Source organism: Vitis vinifera, chromosome 17 (assembly GCF_030704535.1).
Source record: "Vitis vinifera cultivar Pinot Noir 40024 chromosome 17, ASM3070453v1".
In the NCBI taxonomy this organism is placed as follows: domain Eukaryota; kingdom Viridiplantae; phylum Streptophyta; class Magnoliopsida; order Vitales; family Vitaceae; genus Vitis; species Vitis vinifera.
In genome coordinates, this window is record NC_081821.1 from 6,984,631 (window position 1) to 7,005,025 (window position 20,395).

General features: G+C 33.1%; 1 protein-coding gene across 1 annotated transcript; it reads right to left on the reverse strand.

The window, feature by feature from the left end:
* Positions 1–10,692: 10,692 nt before the first annotated feature.
* Positions 10,693–16,958, reverse strand: LOC100244926 (NAP1-related protein 2). Its single transcript, XM_010665079.3, has 10 exons — positions 16,674–16,958; positions 15,789–15,911; positions 15,597–15,647; positions 15,278–15,349; positions 15,003–15,116; positions 14,845–14,906; positions 13,794–13,854; positions 13,585–13,641; positions 13,415–13,459; positions 10,693–11,189 (listed from the first exon to the last, which is right to left on the reverse strand). Exons 1-10 carry the CDS (start codon positions 16,800–16,802, stop codon positions 11,097–11,099), a joined length of 807 nt encoding a protein of 268 aa, XP_010663381.1. The 5' UTR covers positions 16,803–16,958; the 3' UTR covers positions 10,693–11,096.
* Between the last annotated feature and the right edge of the window lie 3,437 nt (positions 16,959–20,395).

The following is a 20,395-nucleotide window of genomic DNA, read 5'->3' on the forward strand; positions in this document are numbered from 1 at the left end:
AAAGGAAAGATTATCAATAGGGTCCCATTTCATTCAAGTAATCATTTCCTTTTGCCTTTGGCCTTTGCCTTTGTTCTGCACCTTTGCTGGGGGACTTTGGGATTCCTGATTGCCTTTGGCCTTCCCTTAGGGTTAGGGCTTTTTCTTATCATCTATATCCTTCTTCCTTCTACGGTCGCCTTCCATCTCATGTTCAAATTCCTCAAAACTAGATTCAGTCTCAGTATGCCCAAGAAAATTACATATGATATACTACTTTTTTCACATTTATTATTCATTAAGGTCTCATTTATCTTGGGCAAAGGCTTAAATTAGTGAGCCTGGGGTGGTCTTATAAAGGCAATTAGATCATAATTGACTTGTTTTTGTACATAAGCCATACTCTTGTTCTTCTAAGATGTGGTTAAAGACAGGATCGATCATTAATGATCACCGGTCATAAGTGCTTATAAGCTCCAAAAATTAGAACATTCCACCCCAGAAGCACTGTGTGCACTTGTGCATGAGTGGCATGTCGCAATTTCTTCCATAATTGATGTTTACATAAGTAAATTCTTTTGACAATAAGGTTGATGGAAGATTAATGATAGCATTTTGGCCGTTTTCGTGCTTTTGGGGTAGAGAAAGATGATCTTTTGGAGTGCAGCATCCCATGAAGGACAAGAGCAAAAGGGTGCACATGAATTACTATGTGTGTATTTTATGATCAATTATCACAAGCTCTGGATACCTCGTTATGGTGGAAAGAAATACATTTTTTAAAACTTTACCAACCCGAAAAGTATATACCGTTTTGTAAGAGCCAAGTTTCACGTGGAATTGTGCTTTAATCAACATGTATAAATATGTGCCATAGTCGAGTAGTGCCCAAAATTTCGGGGCAGTGGCGAATGTCCTAGCCATGGCCTACAGCTGAAGGTGAAAGCTCGACAAAGTACGTTGGTAAACATGATTTGAGGATAGAATGAAGTTTGATCAGCTCCCTGGTAGCTTAGCCCAATTGCAACCATCAATTGTTGCAAGCATAATGTCATTTTCAAGCCCCACTTCACGAATATAGGTCTATCAGAAATTAATGGTTTGCCTCCCCCACAAAATGATACGATGCATGTTGTAAAAAACATTCAATTAATAAAAGATGGAGCTCTGGAGGATGTTACAACCCTATCCACAACTCCGGAAATTTTGATTTCATGAATCACCCCCATACCAGAATTATTCATGTTAAGGTGCACGCTTAGGGATTGATCCATCTTTGTGAAGCATTTACTGCTTGCGTACAAAAACATGTGGATCATTTGATGGGAATATAGTGAGGTGCCACAAATCAGGAGATAGCCCTAGTTGCAGTATCCTAGCTGTGACAGCATTGTAGACCGAGTCCCAGGAAGTGTAGGACCGAGCATTAGGCCATGTGCTGCTTCTTTTCGGACCACACCCCTTGCCCACCCTTGTCACTGAACAAGACGCTTCACCATCAAACTCTAACATCTCCCCGAATTAGAACCGCCGACATAGGAAAAATCTTTCTTCAACCTCTTCTAACCTACGATTTTTGTTTCTAACCCATGATTATGTTCCAAACCACAAATTGTGATATATTCCATGGAGTTGAGTGAAATAATGTAGTTGAGGCAATATTAGTCATAGTTGATGACTGGCGGTTAGGTGACTGACTGCGTGGTTGCAGGGTTGTCTGGTGCAGCCACTCCGGGGACTAGCAATTGACTTGAGTTTTTTCAATTATGGAGGAGCTGAGCCTGAAATTTCTGGCCCAACGCCTGTGTTTGTCTCCATTCACATCAAGTCAACTGGATTAATAAATGTGGTTGGCTAAGGGTTGCAGCCGTGTACCTCTAGCTTCGCTAATTTTGCATGATACCTTTTCCACCACAATAAAATAAAATCAATAATATCAATTAATAATACAACCAAAAAAAAAAAAAAAAAAGGGGCAAATATGGTATAAAAAAATATACCATTTCAAGGGTTAATAGTCAATACATGAGTGGTTTAGTTTTGAATATACAATTGCCATTGATAATAAAAAAACCCATCCTCCCAATTTTGTACTATAAGCACATTATTTGTATTTTGTTACCTTTTTCTCACTAAGCAAGTTGTTTGGATCTTTGTAGACTTGTTCTTACCACTTATAATATTCTTTATATTTTGATTGCACGTCAAATAAGATGGAGAGAAATGTACTATTAGAAAATATTATTTCAGTAATATAATTACTATGATTTAAAAAATAACAAAGGTATTTAATGAAATTCAAATCAATGAATAATATGTATTTAGCAAGAACTCGAGGAAAAATAAGTAAAATTAATCCATTACTAAAAATCATATATGATACGCATAATTATCCATTTATATTAGTGTAACACTGCTAAAAAAAATAGATATGTTGTTTGATTCTGAAGGCCTTGATGATATTTGTTATCGAAAATAATTTTTTAATTAAACTGTTTTTGAGAATTTGTTTTGAAAACACAATAATTTTAAAAATAAATTTCAAGTATTTTTAACTGTTATTGTAAAGTTCATTAAGTAACGATGAGAAGAATATTTTAATTTTTTTTGTATTCCATATAAGTGTGTAATCTCTTTGTGAAGAATAAAAACTGTCTTTTTATATTTAAATTTTTAAACAAAATTTTATTTATGAAACAATTAAGAACTATTTTTAAAAACTTCCTAAATAGAGGCCATATTTTTTTTCTTTTTCAATTGTATTAGTTTTTTTTCGAAAAAAAATCTTATTTATTATAAAATTAAACCCCTTATAATTTTCCTTGATTTGTCTCTTATTCCAAATTCTAAAACATATTGTTAAGCTATGTTGGCCCCACACAATTTGAGGGAAAATATGACAAAAGAAAATAAAAAATAAAATGAAATAATTTAGAAATTATTTTTATATACTTCCTTAAACTCATTTATTTTATTTTAATTTTTATATATAAAAAATAAATGATTTAGAAATACATCAATCTATAACTAATTTTAATCTTATTTGATTTTCTTCACAATAAATCAAACATAAGAAAATGATTTTTCTTAATTTGATTGGTAAGTACTTTTTGAGAATCAAATATTGGCTTATAGAAAAGTATTAAGGAAATAAATATTAAAGAAAATAATTTTTTATATTTGATTTTATTATTAAAAATAAGAAAAAAAAATAAAATATTTTATGAAAAAATTATTTATTTTAATTTATAAAAAATAACATAAGAAAAATAAATTTAAAGTGAACAAATAGAAATAATTCATTAAATTAATTTTTTTTTTGTTCATTTAAAAAAAAAAAAGAATTCCTCTTTATTTTTTTCTTCAGAGTTTTCTAGACAAAAAAAAATTTACATTTTCCACTCTCCTCGATCAAATCTACGTTGCCAATAAATGAGTGGCTTACCTCAACACGGTAAATTATTGAAGATTGCTGGAAAATTCTGGAATTGCAACACACGGAATGAATAAACGTGTCCATAATATTATAGGATTAAGTGATTGGTGTGGTTTGAAAATCATGTATGATAATAGGGAAAGGGAAAGAGAATGGAAGATGGAGATGGTGAGTTGGAAATGGCGCAAAAGGTGTAGACAGTTGGAATCTTTCCCTCCATGAAGTATTGGATGATGTCATACCAGAATTGTTTGAGGGGTTTTTAAAAAGCTATAAAGAAAAGAATGGAGTTGGGTCACATCACTTGGACTTTCTTTCTCGCAAAAGCAACACCCCATCTTTCAATCCTCATCCCTCTTCTATTCATTCATACTTGCATTTGTGGACAATCAAGTCTCTAAGTCTCGACTCAACGCGCCCTACTATACACTCTCCCCCACTACACCCCCAATACTCCTCCATAACTTGTTGGGTGGAATTTGAGACCATGTCTCACGGCTCTATTCCAAGTCTATCAAAAATCATGTGAGAAAATGTGGAACTCTTAGGCAATCGTTTTATATCTACGATCCGTGACATGACCACCTAATTTATGTGTGTCACGACTCGTGTCATGACGTGTGCCACAATTCGTGCCATGACGAGTGTCACCACCTATATCATGATGCATTATGCCACTACGTATGTCTTGATGTGTACCACTAATCAGGTTATGTATCTTTCATGTCTACGAAAAAATACCCTTGGTAATATCATTGCTGTTTGAAAAAATGAGGGCCAAAATGGACGTGGTCTAAAATATCTTGGAATTATAAGCATAGAAGGTTAAAGCCTTTCCTCTCCGATCCAATCAATGGGTTGGAGATTATATTCTTGGACTCAATTTTTATTCAACCACATATTTGGTGAGAATCCAGAAATGATAAGGGTGAGTAGGGTTGAGAAGCTGCGGTTGCTGCCGCTTTCGCCTATGACAACATGGAAAATGGGATTCAAGAATGAGACACTGCTAAAATTGCACCACAGACAGAAAGAAGAAAATATGGCATAGAAATGGAGGTCTGCCCAAAAACCAACAACAGAAGTACTCACAAGAAAACAGGAAATTAGCAGGTGACCAAATGGGATGAGGTGATGTGGATTCCATCTTTGTCTTTTTACTTAGTATGTATATATATATATATATGTGTGTGTAGTCATATTTGTGAAGACTAGCATTTCCATTTTTTTTCCATTTCTTTTTCTGTGGTGTGATAATACACAAAGGGGCAACCACCCAGTTTGGCTTAATTATTGTTTTTATTTTCCTTTTTGGTTCTTGGAAAAGCTAAAATTAGTTGTCTCTTTCAAAAAGAAAAAGAACATGAGCATATCCATCCTCTTTGAGAAAAAAGTAAGATTTATTCATACTTTTTCCTACTTTTTTTTTTCTTCACACATTATTGCGGAAAATAACTTGTTTGGCAGTGGAGAAAAAGGAAATAATATTTTCTTCCCTCTAATATCCTTGCAACCAAACACTAAGTGCAGAACTAGTTGCCTGATTAAATGGGCATGGAAGACCCAGCCATTACGGTTGGTGTTTGTTTGCTGGTAAAAACATGTGAGGAACCTCTTCTTTTTCAGTAGCTCCACTGGTGACAAAAGTCATTTTCATTGCCTTTTTGCCTCTTATGCAAGTTGCAATAAGCCATGCATGTGTGAGTATGACCATCTTATCCATACAAGCTTAAAGAAGTCCAATCAAAGGACACCAAGTAAGCATGACAAGACAATGAAATTAAAAAACACAGCTATCTTCTTGGACATCATGAGGGCGCTGGTTTAAATTTTGTTCTTCCAATTACTTTTACTCTCCACCAAATCAGTTGTAATATTCCTCTCAGCCTTTGAACAGATAGTTGAAACCCCATCCCAGAGAAAAAGGCAACCCAACAAGCTTATTGTTTGCAAAGCTCCTCTTTGAATGGTTATTCTTGGGCTTTTTAGGTAGCTTTTTGATCTGGGCAAAAACTCTTTTAACTGCTAAAGCAATAAGTATGTGTTTGGTTAACTAGGATGGTCCCACTTGAGATGGTTGTAGAAACATTTATGTAATCTTGGAATTACTTCAAAGAATGGATAAAAATAATGAAAAAGAGTGTTTTTAGATTGGCTTCCCTAAACGATTCTGGCCTGAAGTTTGAACATAATGTGACGGATTTAGGTGTTTTTTAAGCTCATATATGACGCTTAGACGACTTAAGCAGTTTGAAGTTGCTAAGTCAGCTTAGCTGAGTACTGAGTACCATTTTGAGCATGTTGTGATATTTAGGTACCTTTGCACTCACAACAACAAAGGCATCAAACTTGAGAGAACTATTGTGAGTCGTTCCTAGTACCTGACAGAACTGGACTCCTCAAAGTTGAGATGGGAATGAAGCAAGTGTTCCAATCCAAAAGAGAATCAGAAAATTTCCATGTTTTAAATGCACTTTTGTGAGTGCTGAGATTTGATTTGAAAAAAAAAAAAAAAAACACACACACACACACACACACACAATTTCCCAACTCCTTTCATGCTTCTTCAGAATAAAAGAAAGGTTGCCCCACCTTTAGAAATGGTGTCCAAGACTTAGATGGAGGACCCAGTAACCTACCCTAGCAATAGAGATTGTGAAATGGTATTGGACCAGAAAAAGCAATGACGCCATGATACCAATAAGAAATCTGATTTCAACTTTCACTTTCCCGGGAAAGAAAATCAATGCCTCTCACCCCATATGTATATTTTATGTATATCCATAAAATGCCATGCTGTCTGCATCTCTACTCCTTATAATTAAATCAAAACAATAGCATGTGCCTTGTTTGGTAACACTTATTTACACTTCACAATCAAGCTACATGTTTGCTCTTTTAAAGGCAGGTCTCAGCACAAAGTGCATGTCATATATGGTGCCAGTGCTGGCAATGATCTGGTTGGGTGGGCATCCATTTTAATTGGATATATAGTCCCTGTCCCAATCCTCAACCAGATTCAGTACTAATTTAATTACCACACCAGTAGACCATGCCCATCCCCAATTGGACTGGCGGACTTGCCTTTTATTTCATGTATGTATTACGAGTATACGTCTCCCATGTTCTTCTACCTAAAAAAATTTTATGCAGGATCCCATTTTGTTCTAAAAGCTTCCAAAAGGGGCCTGAAGTTGAGCCTCTCTCTCCATACAATGATTCTGAGTATTGATACCTATGTTGTTCTCATCTTTATATCTTGAAGGCACAAGTGGGTCTTATTTCTCTTCCTCAAAAAAGAAAAAAGAAAAAAAAAAAAAAAAGGTGTATGTACTTGGGTGGTTCTTCAATCTCCAGGCTCAACTGGGCCAGGGGCTCAATCAATATGTCTCCTCCCAAATTATACAATAACTCTCAGTACTGTCTCCAAGCGCTTGAATTTTGCCATTTCTGAGAAGCTGAATAGCATTGGCTATGTTCACAAGACGTGTATCCTCTCCAACTTCATTGTGTTGTGCTGATCCTCCAAGGTATTATTCATCTGTTGATTGTTGCAGGCAAGTGGTACAAGGCCAACATGATGCCCGCTCTTTAAGGAACCTATGAGAAAGTCCCAACCACTCTTTGTGATGCCCTCCACAACCAGAGCTACCTCCCTGATCAGAAAGGAGAGAATTTAAATTGGCCATCTCAGACACAAGAGTACTATTTTAGTACCAGTCTTGTCAAACAGTAAAAATTTGGGAGAATGTAGTATTACCCTCTATAAAAATTGGTCGAGAAAAGTAGCCAAGTAGGCAAGGAAAGTGTGGTGTACAGAAGGCCTGGTAGGTAATGAGACATTGAGAGCGGAAGAAGCTGTCAGTGCAGTTGTGCTAGCTTTTCAATCTCTTCTCCACTAGTTGCATGCTTCACCAATCTTGTTTATGGCCTTTTTCTTGCCACCTTCATCTCCCTCTCTCTCTCTCTCAAGGACCAAGTGATACTTTATAATGGTTCCTGATAAAAATCAGTGAATCCATTTGGTTATGGCCCTCCACTTAATCCTGGGACTGTTTGAGAACTGTTGAAAAGAGGATCATTCTCCTTTCTTTGTCATTGACCGTGGTTTTGGACTTTTGCCCTATGGCGTTTCTCTACACCTATTGATTCTCAACTGTTGTCAAATATAATATTTACTTGTACTTTGTTTCGAAAATTTTACTTGATTTTCCATTCATTTTTCCGTTATTTCTGTTACCGTTTATTTGTTTAATTTTATTCATGTTACCTGTCTTTAAAGATTGAAGACTGAGCCCACTTTGCTCCTTTATATGGGCGGGCTCCCTTTGAAATTATTCTTTTCATCAACCAAAACAAACAATAATTAAGTCTAAATTCCACATCTGCCCTTAACAACCATCAGTGCTAGTGTCGAAGTAGCACTTGAGTCATACATGTGAGGTATGTCATGGACATCTAATCTTTTCCAATTTCCACTCTATTTGATGAAGGGTGACGATTCAGGCTAGTGAATCGTATTTATGTTGTGTCGGAACTTAGGCATTCTGCTATATAGATCAATCTAAACCCTATATGAATAATAATTATATTAAAAATATAAACTCAAATACTACCTAGTTGTTGAATAAATAAGACGTAGTATTACCTATTTAACTCGTTTAATAATCAAATTGAGTTAGGTCTTATCATATGATTAATGTGTCACATAAATCAACATGTTTATGAATCATTAAAATATTTATTTAAAATCAAATTTAAAACGAGTAAAATACGGGTTAAACAATTTAAAGTTATGATTAGGTTAATCAGGAAGACTATTAAATGGGTTAATTTGGGTTAAATTTGTATTATATAGGTTGACACAAATTTGACCCAAATTCAATCATATTTAACCAAAATTTGTGAAAGACGTGTTGGGTTATAATTGTATTGACGAATCGTACAAAACTTTGTCACCCCTAGTTTCAACTCTTTAATTAACTTTGGTATTGCTTCTCGCTTTATTTTGACAATGACTCCCTCCACTATCTCTAGTTGCTAATATTAGTGAAGGAAGGGAATAATATCTTGACTAATTTCAATAAAAACCCTTTTGCAAGTTCATTTACATTCTTTGATTTGAATAGAGCCAATATTTTTTCATCTTCAAATATTAAGAGTTTGATATTTAAAAGTTGAAAAAATGAGAGCATTACACTATGCCTAAAGTTTGATGTCTACTTTGAAGGTTGATTGGGCTTTAAGTGCAATTTGATTTCATTGTGAATTCGACCTAATTTTCCTTTTTGGAAGTTGTGTTGAATATTGAAATTAAAAAGGTAGTCAATATTTCACTATATTTTGGAAATAATACAAAGTGGGTAATTTAGATATAGTATTTTGAACCATTGGGATGTTATGGTTCTCGTTTCCCAAAATGGAAAATTTGGAAATGGACTGTTAAACTTTTGTTTAAAGATAATAAGTGGGGGCAAGGGAACATTACATAGTAGTGGTTGTGAATTTCTATGTACTCTCTTTATATTTTAGGTAAAGTGGAGTTGGTGTTGGTATGATAAACCAATGTTGAAATGAACTATAAATAGAAATGTCATGAGTTGGTGTAGTGGAGCTTGTCTCTAGTGCCTATCATTTTAAAAGGTTAAGACCCTAACATAAGGGCATATAATTTATAAGGTTGATGGAGGTTCAATATTCTATTATAGCATGCCAGGATGATAATTTTGAGGGGAGGTTTAATATTTTTCGGGTGTCCATTTTCCATTCTAGTCAATCATACAATATTAATATTGAGTTGATCTATAGAAAATTGAGAAATTTGTAAAAGAATTAAATGTGTGTTTTATAGTCATTTTAAGAAGTATGTTAACGTCATAAAAATTGAGAAAATCGATAAAAATTTGAGAAACTTGTAAAGGAATTAAAAGTGTGTCTGACGATAATTTTAGAAAATATTTTTATCATTTTTAATTATTGAAAAGTGTTTTTAATCTTGAAAGATAATTCTAATACCTTAAAGATAAAAATTTCCAAGCATTAGAAAGAATTGAAATAATTCCTAAAATCATTATCAAGTACATTTTAAGAACACGCATAACAATGTTTTTACTTGTGCAAACATTTCAAATGATCTTTCAATAATATAAGTAATTTTTCACAATTTTAAAAACATTTCAAAAATTTGTCAATCACTCAATTTTTTTTTTTCAAAACACTTTTAAGATTAAAAATATTTTTTAAAATTACTGTTTGAGGAAGTTCTTATTTGAAGAGGTGTTACTAAAATATGGTTGGGTACCCATTTTCGAGGTATTGAGCCATTTATGGGCTTCATTGGAAAATCATGCATGTTGATTGTTAAAGCATTTGCATGGTATGGACATAAGCAAGTGGTTATGAGGTGTATGTTATTATGATGTAAATCACTTTCCTTAGGGTATAATCTCTTGTTGAGAAATAAGTTCAGGATATAAAATTCTAACGATGGTGTTTGTTTTTACTTAATTATAAATAGAACCTTAATGCTTAATAATATTAAATATTAGATTATTTGTTTTTATAATATTTTATTTTTATTAAGTATTAAAATATAAAAAAAACTAATATATTATTTTTTTTTTATTTAGAAAAAACTGTATATTTTGACTTTTTCTATTTAATAAAAAATTTATAATAAGTCATGAAAAAATAAAAAAACAAATAACCTAAATTCTAAAACTAAATTACTTCCAATAAAAAAATAAAAAAAACAAACACCACCTATTTAAATGATAATAGAAGATTGATTGGATCCATAAGCGAAACTGATCCCACAAAGCTATCCCCAATCCCTCTACATTTAATAGGATTGTACCTTCGCTGGGCTAAGTAGGCCATACCATGCCCAACACAATAACACAATGTATAGGCTTCCAGGGATAAAGTTTGAATGAGTTAAAATCAGGGTTGAATTAAAAAAATATCAAGCTGAAAATATTGGACTAAAACAGTTGGAAATTTCAATCAAACATTTATTCATTTATAAAAACCTTTAATATTGTCATCATAGCATCGGACCCGCTAAGAAGTTGTCTCAACCCTCAATGAATCACATAAATCATACACCAAGGATTAGAAAAGGCATTGCTATAGATTTCAGCTACTGCCATCCACCAACTTTCCTACCATAAAGGAAAACTGAGTGAAGATATGAATGGATTCACTTGGTCCATTAAAAACATCACACTTAAGAGCAAGACGTGAATCTCTGATCATGGCGGAGAAAAACACTTGGGTAAAAAGCAAACATATACTCTGCAGATATACATAGGATGCTCAAACAGATTTACACCCTAGAGTATAATTTTACCCTTTTCCTTGTTGATGGAGTTCATAACAGATAAAGTTCAAAACAAAGACAATATACCCTCATCATCTACTGACCGTCATATCAAGGGAAGAAAACCCACAAAAGATAGCCTCATAAAACATAAAAAAATATAGGCCTAACAGAGTTGGAGAACCTCCGCTTGGCCGTGACATTGAAGGTGCCTACAAGATAGAAGAGAGCTACCATGATACGATGTTAAAGTAGTCACTGTCCCGTCACCTGGTACATTTGCAACCATTAGAGACTTTACAAAAGCCATTACCAAAGCAGGGAAATCTAAAAGAAGTGTACTGCCAACATGGAAAGAATTCAGTCGTCCTCATCGCCCTCATCATCATCATCATCCTCATCGTCATCCTCTTGATCATCATCGTCCTCTTCAGAACCATCACCTCCTTTTCCCTGCCAGAAAGCATGATTCAGAAAATCAGTCATTCAATGGTTCATATATAATCATGTGTAAAAATTCCCTGGGAAGGAACAGATTCTCACACTTCACATGGCAAGTTAAAACCAACAGGACAACTGAAAACAGAAGTGTATACGCCACACACATAACAGGCTTAAATGTGTCTATTTGGAAGCTCAGTTGTTATATTTTGAGCTTTAATGGAGTGACAAGATTGGGTTAGATGATCACAGTTGGATAAATGTGTTACTGCTGTCCATTATGCAGCCTCAATTTTAAGGAGATAATGTGCAAGTTTATGACACAGCATGATTGACAAACATCATCACTATTGCTACTTTAGGTGATAAAGACAAATGATTTAACACATGAAACCTGAACATGTATGTCTAACTTCCCCTCAGATTTACCAGCATCAACTCTTCCTAGAATTTGTTCCCTATAAGTATGGAATTAAACCTGATAAATGTATAATGAAATAGCTAGAAGATTGAAAACCGAAGTTGAAAATAGAGAAGGCAACTAAGATAAGGCGATATCGTTGATTAAAGATATGATATACTAGAAACTACAGTAATACTAATCACTGAGTTGTACTGAAAAATGTACTGGAAAGAAAATGTCTCCAAGGGAATTAAGATAAGGGGATATTCCTGAGACAGAACTGCCAAAAGAATGTGTCTTTAAGAAAAGCAGGTTTAAATCAAGTAAGCTAATAGAATTCAGAAAATAAAAACTCAACAAATTATTCTTGAAAATTACAAATCAAAATGTCATCTTTGTTTTTCTTTGACTGTTGATTATAAATACATCAAGTATCAAGATAATTGTTCAAGTTCACAAATCCACAACCATATGAAAGCATATAAAATTGGTCAGGATAATAGCAGCTTGTATCCTGTAGCATGATAAATGCAGCACCACTATGACTACTGCAATTTGCATTGCATGCCTCAGGCAGTCTCTTACTATGGATAAAGGTGGCATTCTTTAGTAGTTCATATCACCTACTATAGTGGGTGCAAGAAATAGCATTGGGCGTGTTACCACCGTGGACACTTAAACATTAAGAGGGAAGTATACTGCAATGTTCATCTATGGAGCTAAGGAGAATTATAGGTCCAAAAACCTCAATTGTGAAGTGGCTGTGTGCTAGATCTGTTTAAAGGATTTAATTAACAGTCATAAGTTATCCATCGAAAAGGACACAGACTATAGAATCATAGTTTGGTGGATGACACAGAATTGAGCAAGACAACATTAAGACCAATGATGCAGGGCAATTGGAAGTAAATATGTTGATAATATGAGCCTAGTTGGGGAAAGAATGTGGAGATTAAAAAGTGTCAATATTAGGAAAGAATAAGAATAGAACGTATTCATGAGAAACAAGGAATAGAATCAATTGAGGACAAAATGAAAGAGGTTCCTCAGATGATCAGGAATATTCTATGAATACAAATAAAATATGATCCAATTTAGTTTTAGGGTGTAACTAGAGCACAAAGAAGACCAAAAAGAATGTTACATAAGGCTGAGAAAATAATTTTAGCATCTGACTTAGCATAAGATATGGCCCTAAAAAAATAGTGGTGAACTTCCTAAAGCCTGTCAAGCTGCCATATTTCTAATGAGCTGGAACAAGCTTACGTGTGGTTCCAATTTGAGGAGTGTATAATATATCTGACCTAACTTGGCTTTTGATATTTTGATGTGGGTCAACCAATAAATATGTATTTCTATAGAAGCCAAATTAACCAATGAAAAAACAACCTCAACTGACCCAAACCCCAATGCTCTAGAATAATAAGTTGAGAATCCAAATCTCAATCAAAGGGTATTTCATCTCCTTTTCTGTATTTTAACTTGTGATATTGTTTTTTCCAAACTCAATTTACGAAACCCTAAAGTTCATCCTTAAACAAATCTCACAGTCCTCATGAGAAGCCCTGAAGCAAGTAACTTCACAGATTAGAACAGTCCAGAATTCTATCGAGTACAAGACTGTCTTACACGTATAAGCATAATTGTCCGAAACAAAATGATTACAACCTTTTTTTTCTCAAATGGATGTGACAATTAACAAGAGCTAGGATAACAGAAATAACAATAAGCCTAAGATAAGCCCAAAAGCAACCAATTATTAAACAAAGCCTAACTCATAGGAATCTCCACAGGGAAAACAAATAATAGGGAGGAAAAGGAAATCTTCATTTACCTCTTCATCGGCATCTTCGCCATCAAAGTCTTCCTCATCAGCTTCCTGCATCAGAGAGGTCATCAATAACATTAGAGTAACATAAAGCAAAAGAAATCAGGCCAGAACCAAACCTTTCTTTTATGTCTAGGGGATAATGAAGGAAAAGAATAAGGGCAAAAAAAAGTTACACTATTGAAATAAGTGAGAGGGTTGGGCCATAAGTCCTCCTTGATTATCTCTGCAATCTGCAATTTTTACATTTTTAAAGTGAAGCATTAATAACTTCAATAGAAGAATTTAAATAAATAGATAAAACAAAAAATTTTATCCCTCAATTAACATTGGCATATGTTTTCTGAAATAATCTTCCAAGAAAAAGGAGAAAACTAAAACATACCTCATCATGAATATCGTCCATGATATCTTTCTGTTGGGTTTCACTGAACCAGCTAAAGAAACTGCATCCATAACAGTTGAGTATAGAATGAATAACTGAGCCTATGAAAGAATGTGAAATTCTGTATGATATACTACTGTTCTGATAAATACCAAAGAAGAAAACATATCTTAATGAAATGTTAACTGAGATGGTGCATTCCCAAAAGAATATTCAATATGGAGAATAAAACATGAGAGCTGCTAGCAACAAAATCATTACACCTTAATAAAAATTGTAACTAGCATAAATATTAGATTTTGAGGTCACTATTTCAAGCACAAAGTTTGACATACCAGTCATTCTTCAAAAGAAACAAAATACTCAATTTTTCTAGAGTTCACAGCCTCTTCATCCTTTTTCTTCTGGAACAAGCATTGTCATACATTTGCACAGTATGTGTCACTACGCTACGTTCATTGAAAGCCCTATTCTACTCACTAATGGAAAATTTTGAAGCCTTACTCTACTCATTGAAAGCTCCACTTTGTTTGCTTTGGTATGTGTAATGTGAAAAAAATAGAAGAATTTTCAATGGGGAAGAGCTCAACAATCAAAATCTGAAAGAGAACATCCTTATCAGATCTCTTATGGAATGATCTAGAACCCTGTTGGGGAGGGAAAATGTTTCTTTGCAGAATTTTATTTATAACTTTAACTGTAGATATTGATTTTTTATTGTTCTTATCTTTGGTGTTGCTTCTTTTTCACCTATAAGTGGAATATTTTGTATATCTCTTGCGTGCATCTCATTTTTCTAACTGGTGCTTCTTTAATATGCCTTTTTGTTTGCCTATCAAATTTTTTTTTGAAACCCTACTCTAATCATGCTCTGCTAAGAGGAATGAATGTCTAAAGATAAAGGAACCAGGAGCAATAAAGAAGAAATTACAGATTTTTAATTTAATCCACTAATTATATTGCTATTTACCAAAGAACAACAAATAGCAGTAGAATTGGCTGGAAAACCAGACTGAGTAAATAAAACTTAGAGTAGATTGTGGAAACCAACCTTGCATCAGCAATGGGCCTTTTGTTTCCTTTCTTCTCATGATTAACCCCATTGGGAATGCCCTTCACAAGATGAAAAAAAATGCAGAATAAGTATCCTAACAGATCAACACAAGTAAGTTATATACACCTAAAGGTACAAGGGTAAAGGAACATTACCATGCCGTCCTTCCACTTGATTGATGTAACAGAAATTTTGGTAATGCCTTCATCAAGGAAGGTAAAAGTCTTTTTCAGCTTGGTATCTTCAAAAAATGGATTGGGATTGAAGTTCTGAATAGTAAAAGAAAACAAACATTAGTAACCATTTAGTAGAAGTCATTAACAAACTGAATAATTAGGCTTTCTTCTACTCAAACCTGAATAATTAGAACAAACTGAACTTTCAGTAAATGTTCAATTCTAACTGAGCAGGGGAAAAGAAATGAACTCACAAATGTAATAGAATAACCCGACTTCACATCTTTGAAGTCCTCCACTTCCAAAGAACTTAGATATTTGAAGATCTACCAAGAAAAAAGACAACAACCAACTGAAGTTACCTTACAGATAACATCCAAATATAGTAACAATGAGCCATTTTAGATGACACTTCAACAATATCCTTTCAGCCATGCCTGATTGCTGAATCAAAGCTCAGACATCTCAAAAATGATATATAGTAAATCAATATACGAAGAGAGGTGATCTTGAACTTGTGAATGAAATAACTGCACAACTCAATCTTCTAGTTCAAGTAGAGAAATGCTAAACCTTTTGGTCTTCTTCACTCAAAAGGTCACCAAGAGCAGGATGACTCAAAAACTGCAGAAAGCAGGGGCAGGCCCAATTGACATTAGAAATTATCAACAGAACATTAAAAAAGGAAAAAAAAAAAAAAACCATATCCCGGGATGACAGTTAATTAATATATTCCCTTAATGAAACAGCAGATAGAACACTAACAGCAGTTAACCAGAAGTCCGGAATGGATTTGATGATATCATTTCGCTTGTCATAGATGGGCTTCCTTATCTCGTTGTACTTCTGCTCTACTTCCAAAACTTTATCACTTGCTTCCTCATTGATCTGTAACATTGGAAACCAAAAGACATACAATGAAAAAAGGCAATTCCACTGTATATGTTTGCATACTCTAAGGCCAAGTCAAATGCAAGCTGTAATAGTGCACTCCTCTAGAAATCTCATATTATTTACATATATTCTTACACATAATTCTATATCAAAAAAAAAAACAACTTAAGCAGAAGATACAAATTGGGTCTCAATCTGAAGTAAAGATAAATATTCAAGTGAAACAAACCAACGGGTTGCAATAAAGAGTGAGTAAAATAAACATCAATGAATGATAGAGAATATATAAGAACACTTCTCCGCATTCTTCATATAAGAACAAGAATCCCTAGCATCTCTAGTCACCAATATTCCATGATTTTCGATTATATCACTAAACCAGGAAAAGAAAAACATGTAAACTTAATACATATGCCAATAAAATCGATTCAACTTGAAGGTGAATCTTTGAACGAGTTGAATCAGAAGAAATCTAAAATTAATGCGCGTATTGAAAATTAAAGAATACGGAGTTGAGGAGAGTTACTACAAATTAACCAAATAATTAGATGAAAAAAAAAAAACAAACACAGAAACCAATCGTTTGGTTCCTACGAAAATGCAAGTGAAAAAAAAAATCAGAATTTTGAACCCAGCATGTTCCAACAAGAAGAACCCATAAAAGTAAAACGACGGCAACCATAAAAGCAACAAATCTCCCCTCCCTTTTTTCCCTGGGTTTTCTGGGGGAACCAAACAAAGGAAGAGAGAGATTACTTTCTCAAGGTCATCTTGGATCTCCTGCAACTTCTCGATGGAGAGAACGAGGTCCCCATCAATGTGGTCTGAGTTCACTTCTTCTTCTTTCTCCGACTGCTTCAATTTCTTGCCTTTGTCTGCCACCATCTTCACTGCTGACGGTAAACCCTAGTTGGTTTCTCTAAAACCCTACCTCTCTCGGCTTGGGTGAAATAATGAGAGGGGTGGAAAAGGGTTAGGGTTTTGGGGGATTAAGTTGGCTGTGGAGTATATATGTGGGGTGCATGGAATCCACCAGTAAATATTTGCCACATGTTTTGCAGTATCATTTGAATATGAGATGATAATTGGGCCAAGCTTTTGGATTATAATTGGACTGGCCCAAAACCATTTGGCATGGGCCTTAATTAGTGTTTGGGCTAGCCCAAGTGTGGGTTGAGATTAGGTCAGTCATGGACTCATGTGAGCTTGAAGTAGCTTTAAGGCCCATTTTAAACAGCTCTTAACCCATTGCGTTTGTTACGGTCATCAACGCTTTTATGGAAGAAATTAGTGTTTTAATATAAATAAAAAAAATACTTTTAGTAACACTTTTTATAATGCATTGTATTAAAAAAAAGTTATTTTTGTAAAAAACATTTAAGCGTGCAACTTGGATGAACGGACCTGACCCAACCTAACCTTGAACCCAATTCGATGTTTTAGTGAGTTTGGACAAATATTTTCAATATTTGAATTGTGTTTGGTTTAAACTTTTTAAATTTGAACTCAATTTAGGTTGGAGTAGGATCAAGGTCCAACAACTTGACCTTAACCCAAACCCAAACCCAAACCTAATGTAATATTTCTATAATATTTATAATGTTTATTATTAGTAATATTTATTTTTTTTAATTTTAAAAAATATCAAATTATAAGTTTATCATATATATAAGTTTATTTTCACATTTTTTTTATAATTATTTTGAACTTTTATTTTATTTACTATTTAAATTTTGGTATAAATACATATAAAAAAGTTTTTAAAGATTAATATGAATGAATTTTAAATTGTGCAATCCAAGTTTAAATCAATCAACCTGAATTTAATTCAAATTTAGAAAAACAAGATTGAATTGGGTTTGGATTGAATACTTTGAATTAAAGATTGATTTAATTCAACTTGAATTGATTGTTTTTTAAATCCAAGTTACTCATCAATTCAATTAATCCACACAAGTTACAATCCTTGAACCACTTACCACGTGTTGGTTTAAAAATTGAAGTAATTTTTAAAACGTCACAAAATACCTCATCTTTATAAAGAAATTATTTTTAAAAATTATTTAAAAACCTTTCAAAATCCCTTCCAAACACACTTTTAGCCAAACCAAAATCATAAATCCAATCACATTTGGAAACCATTTTGATCAAATTTAGAAGATACCTCAATTGAATTATTTTCCTATCTAACCCAAATATGAATTTAACTATAAAATTTTGACCAAACCAAATAACATTTTGTCTTATTGAAATTGAGGAGGAGGTTTTGTTTTGCATGCATATCTAGAGGCACTAGGCACAAGTTCCATTATTGTGTCAGCATAATCTACAATTGCTTTGTTTTTCTTCTATAAAATATTTTATTTAGTTGATGTATCCTATTATAAAGGAAAATTCTAGTGTATGATTAAATACTGATACAAATATACAAGATTAATGAAACAATAAGATCACATTGTAAGTTGTAATTGATCCTATTTTTCGATAGGTATTAATTTGGTATTACATATGACTTTGTACTCTATACAATTGAAAGATGAGTTACAGTAATTTTCAAAATTAAATTTTTTAACATCTTTAAGAAAGTTTAACCACCAAATGATTGATTTTAAATTACAAATACTTAAGACTGTTCTATTTATTTTCTTATAAATATGACAACAATCATAAATATTTAGATCTTGAGATAACTTTTAAATATCTTCCATTAATAAAATAATAAAACTAAGAATATTATTCTTTTTATTAAAATAATTTATAACTATTCTTGAGTCACCTTCAATCTTTAGGTTTAGGAACCCATTATTCTTGACAGCTAATATGCCATCACTTAAAGTTATACATTATGTTATAATTATTGAAGTATTGCTTATATACTTGCAATCATTTTTATAGTATTATTAGAGCTTTTAATTACCCATCTTGAAGTATTTTTATTCTTTATCCTTGAATCATCAAAATTTAATTTGAATATTTTATTAATTAGAGGAATCCAATGAATCAATTTTTCATCCATTCGAGGGACATTAAATTATTTGGTTTGAAGATACGAGTCAATAATATAATTTTGAAGATTTTGGAAGTTTAAAATAGTTTTTTCAATGATGAAAAAGGGGTTGGGTTGGATCTTTCTAAAAAATACTTGACTTTATTGAATTCATATATTTCACAAGATAATGGAAATTCCATAGGATGTTTGTAAATTTGGCAATTAATTTACAATCAAGCCCAAAAATGTCCTTATCAATACTCACAATCAAGCCCAAAAATAACTAAAACCAACCAAAACACAACAATTTAACCCATTATATGCAAGCCCATCAAAACCAGCCCAAAATATGTAAGCATCCAAACCTAAGGATGACAATGGGGCACGTCTTTTCGGGTACCCGCCCCTAATGGAACGGGGTTTAATTTTAATAAACGGGTTTGGGACGGGTTAGTGATTTTTTTTAAAAACCCGAGGCGGATTCGGGTATTGCCCCACCCCGCCCCAATTATATATAAAATTTAAATTTAAAATTAATTTAATTTAATTTTTATTTTACTATTTTTTATATATAGATAATAATAAAATATTTTTAATAAAATAAGTTATAAAAAGTATAATAATTTAATTATTTATAAAAATATATTTATTTTAATATAATTAAAAAATTTTAAAGTAATTTTTTTTGAAAAAAAATTAAAATTCAAAAAAAAGTTAAATGGGATGGTATGAAATTTATCATACCTGCCCGTCCCATCCCATTTAATTTTTTAAGTGAGACAGGATGAGAATTGTTTCAAATAAAAGGGACAGGATTGGGATGGGGCGACCTGTTGCCATCCTTATCCAAACCCAATCAATGATTAATTAATATTAATTTTAAGATAAGCCAATGGCCCGACTCAAATACGATTGAGTGGTTTGCATCAGCAATTTATACAGTTTTTCAAGCTTAAATCCGTGAAACATACCACACTCTCCTTGATTTAACAGATGCTGCTTTTTCAGGTTCTTCAAGTGGGTCAGTTCTTCTGCTTTGTATAGGCTCAAACCTGTAAGATATTTTTGTCAAAAATTCTATTGAGAATCTCAGACAGGGTGGTCAGTATTCCATTCGATTTGTTTCAAATCAAGAGTATAATATTAGTGTTTCCTCATTGCCTGTTGCAGAAGTTAGACCAAGAAAACAATGGTGGGATCTTCCCAAACTTTCCACCTCTTTATTGGATGGATCAGGCTTTTCTTTAACTAGATTCAATTGTTTAATCACTAAAGCCTTAATGGGTTATGCTACTTTGAAACATCAATGGCCGACTCCTCCAAGTGGTCCATGACAACTGTTAACATCTTATTTTGCAAGGATGTTGATTTCCAACTCCTATTGGTCCCTGCAAAACATTCTGCTTCTTGACATGTGGCCCGATTTCCCACTCCATCTCTCAGAATTCTCATGCTTTTATGATAGAATGCCACTATTTTTAATCAAGCC

Coding starts and splice junctions, on each gene's coding strand:
- LOC100244926 (XM_010665079.3), bottom strand. CDS start 16,802: ATGGTGGCAGACAAAGGCAAGAAATTGAAGCAGTCGGAGAAAGAAGAA. Junction 15,912..16,673: donor TCCAAGATGACCTTGAGAAA/GTAATCTCTCTC, acceptor CCAATGTTACAG/ATCAATGAGGAAGCAAGTGA. Junction 14,907..15,002: donor TCAAGTGGAAGGACGGCATG/GTAATGTTCCTT, acceptor CATCTTGTGAAG/GGCATTCCCAATGGGGTTAA.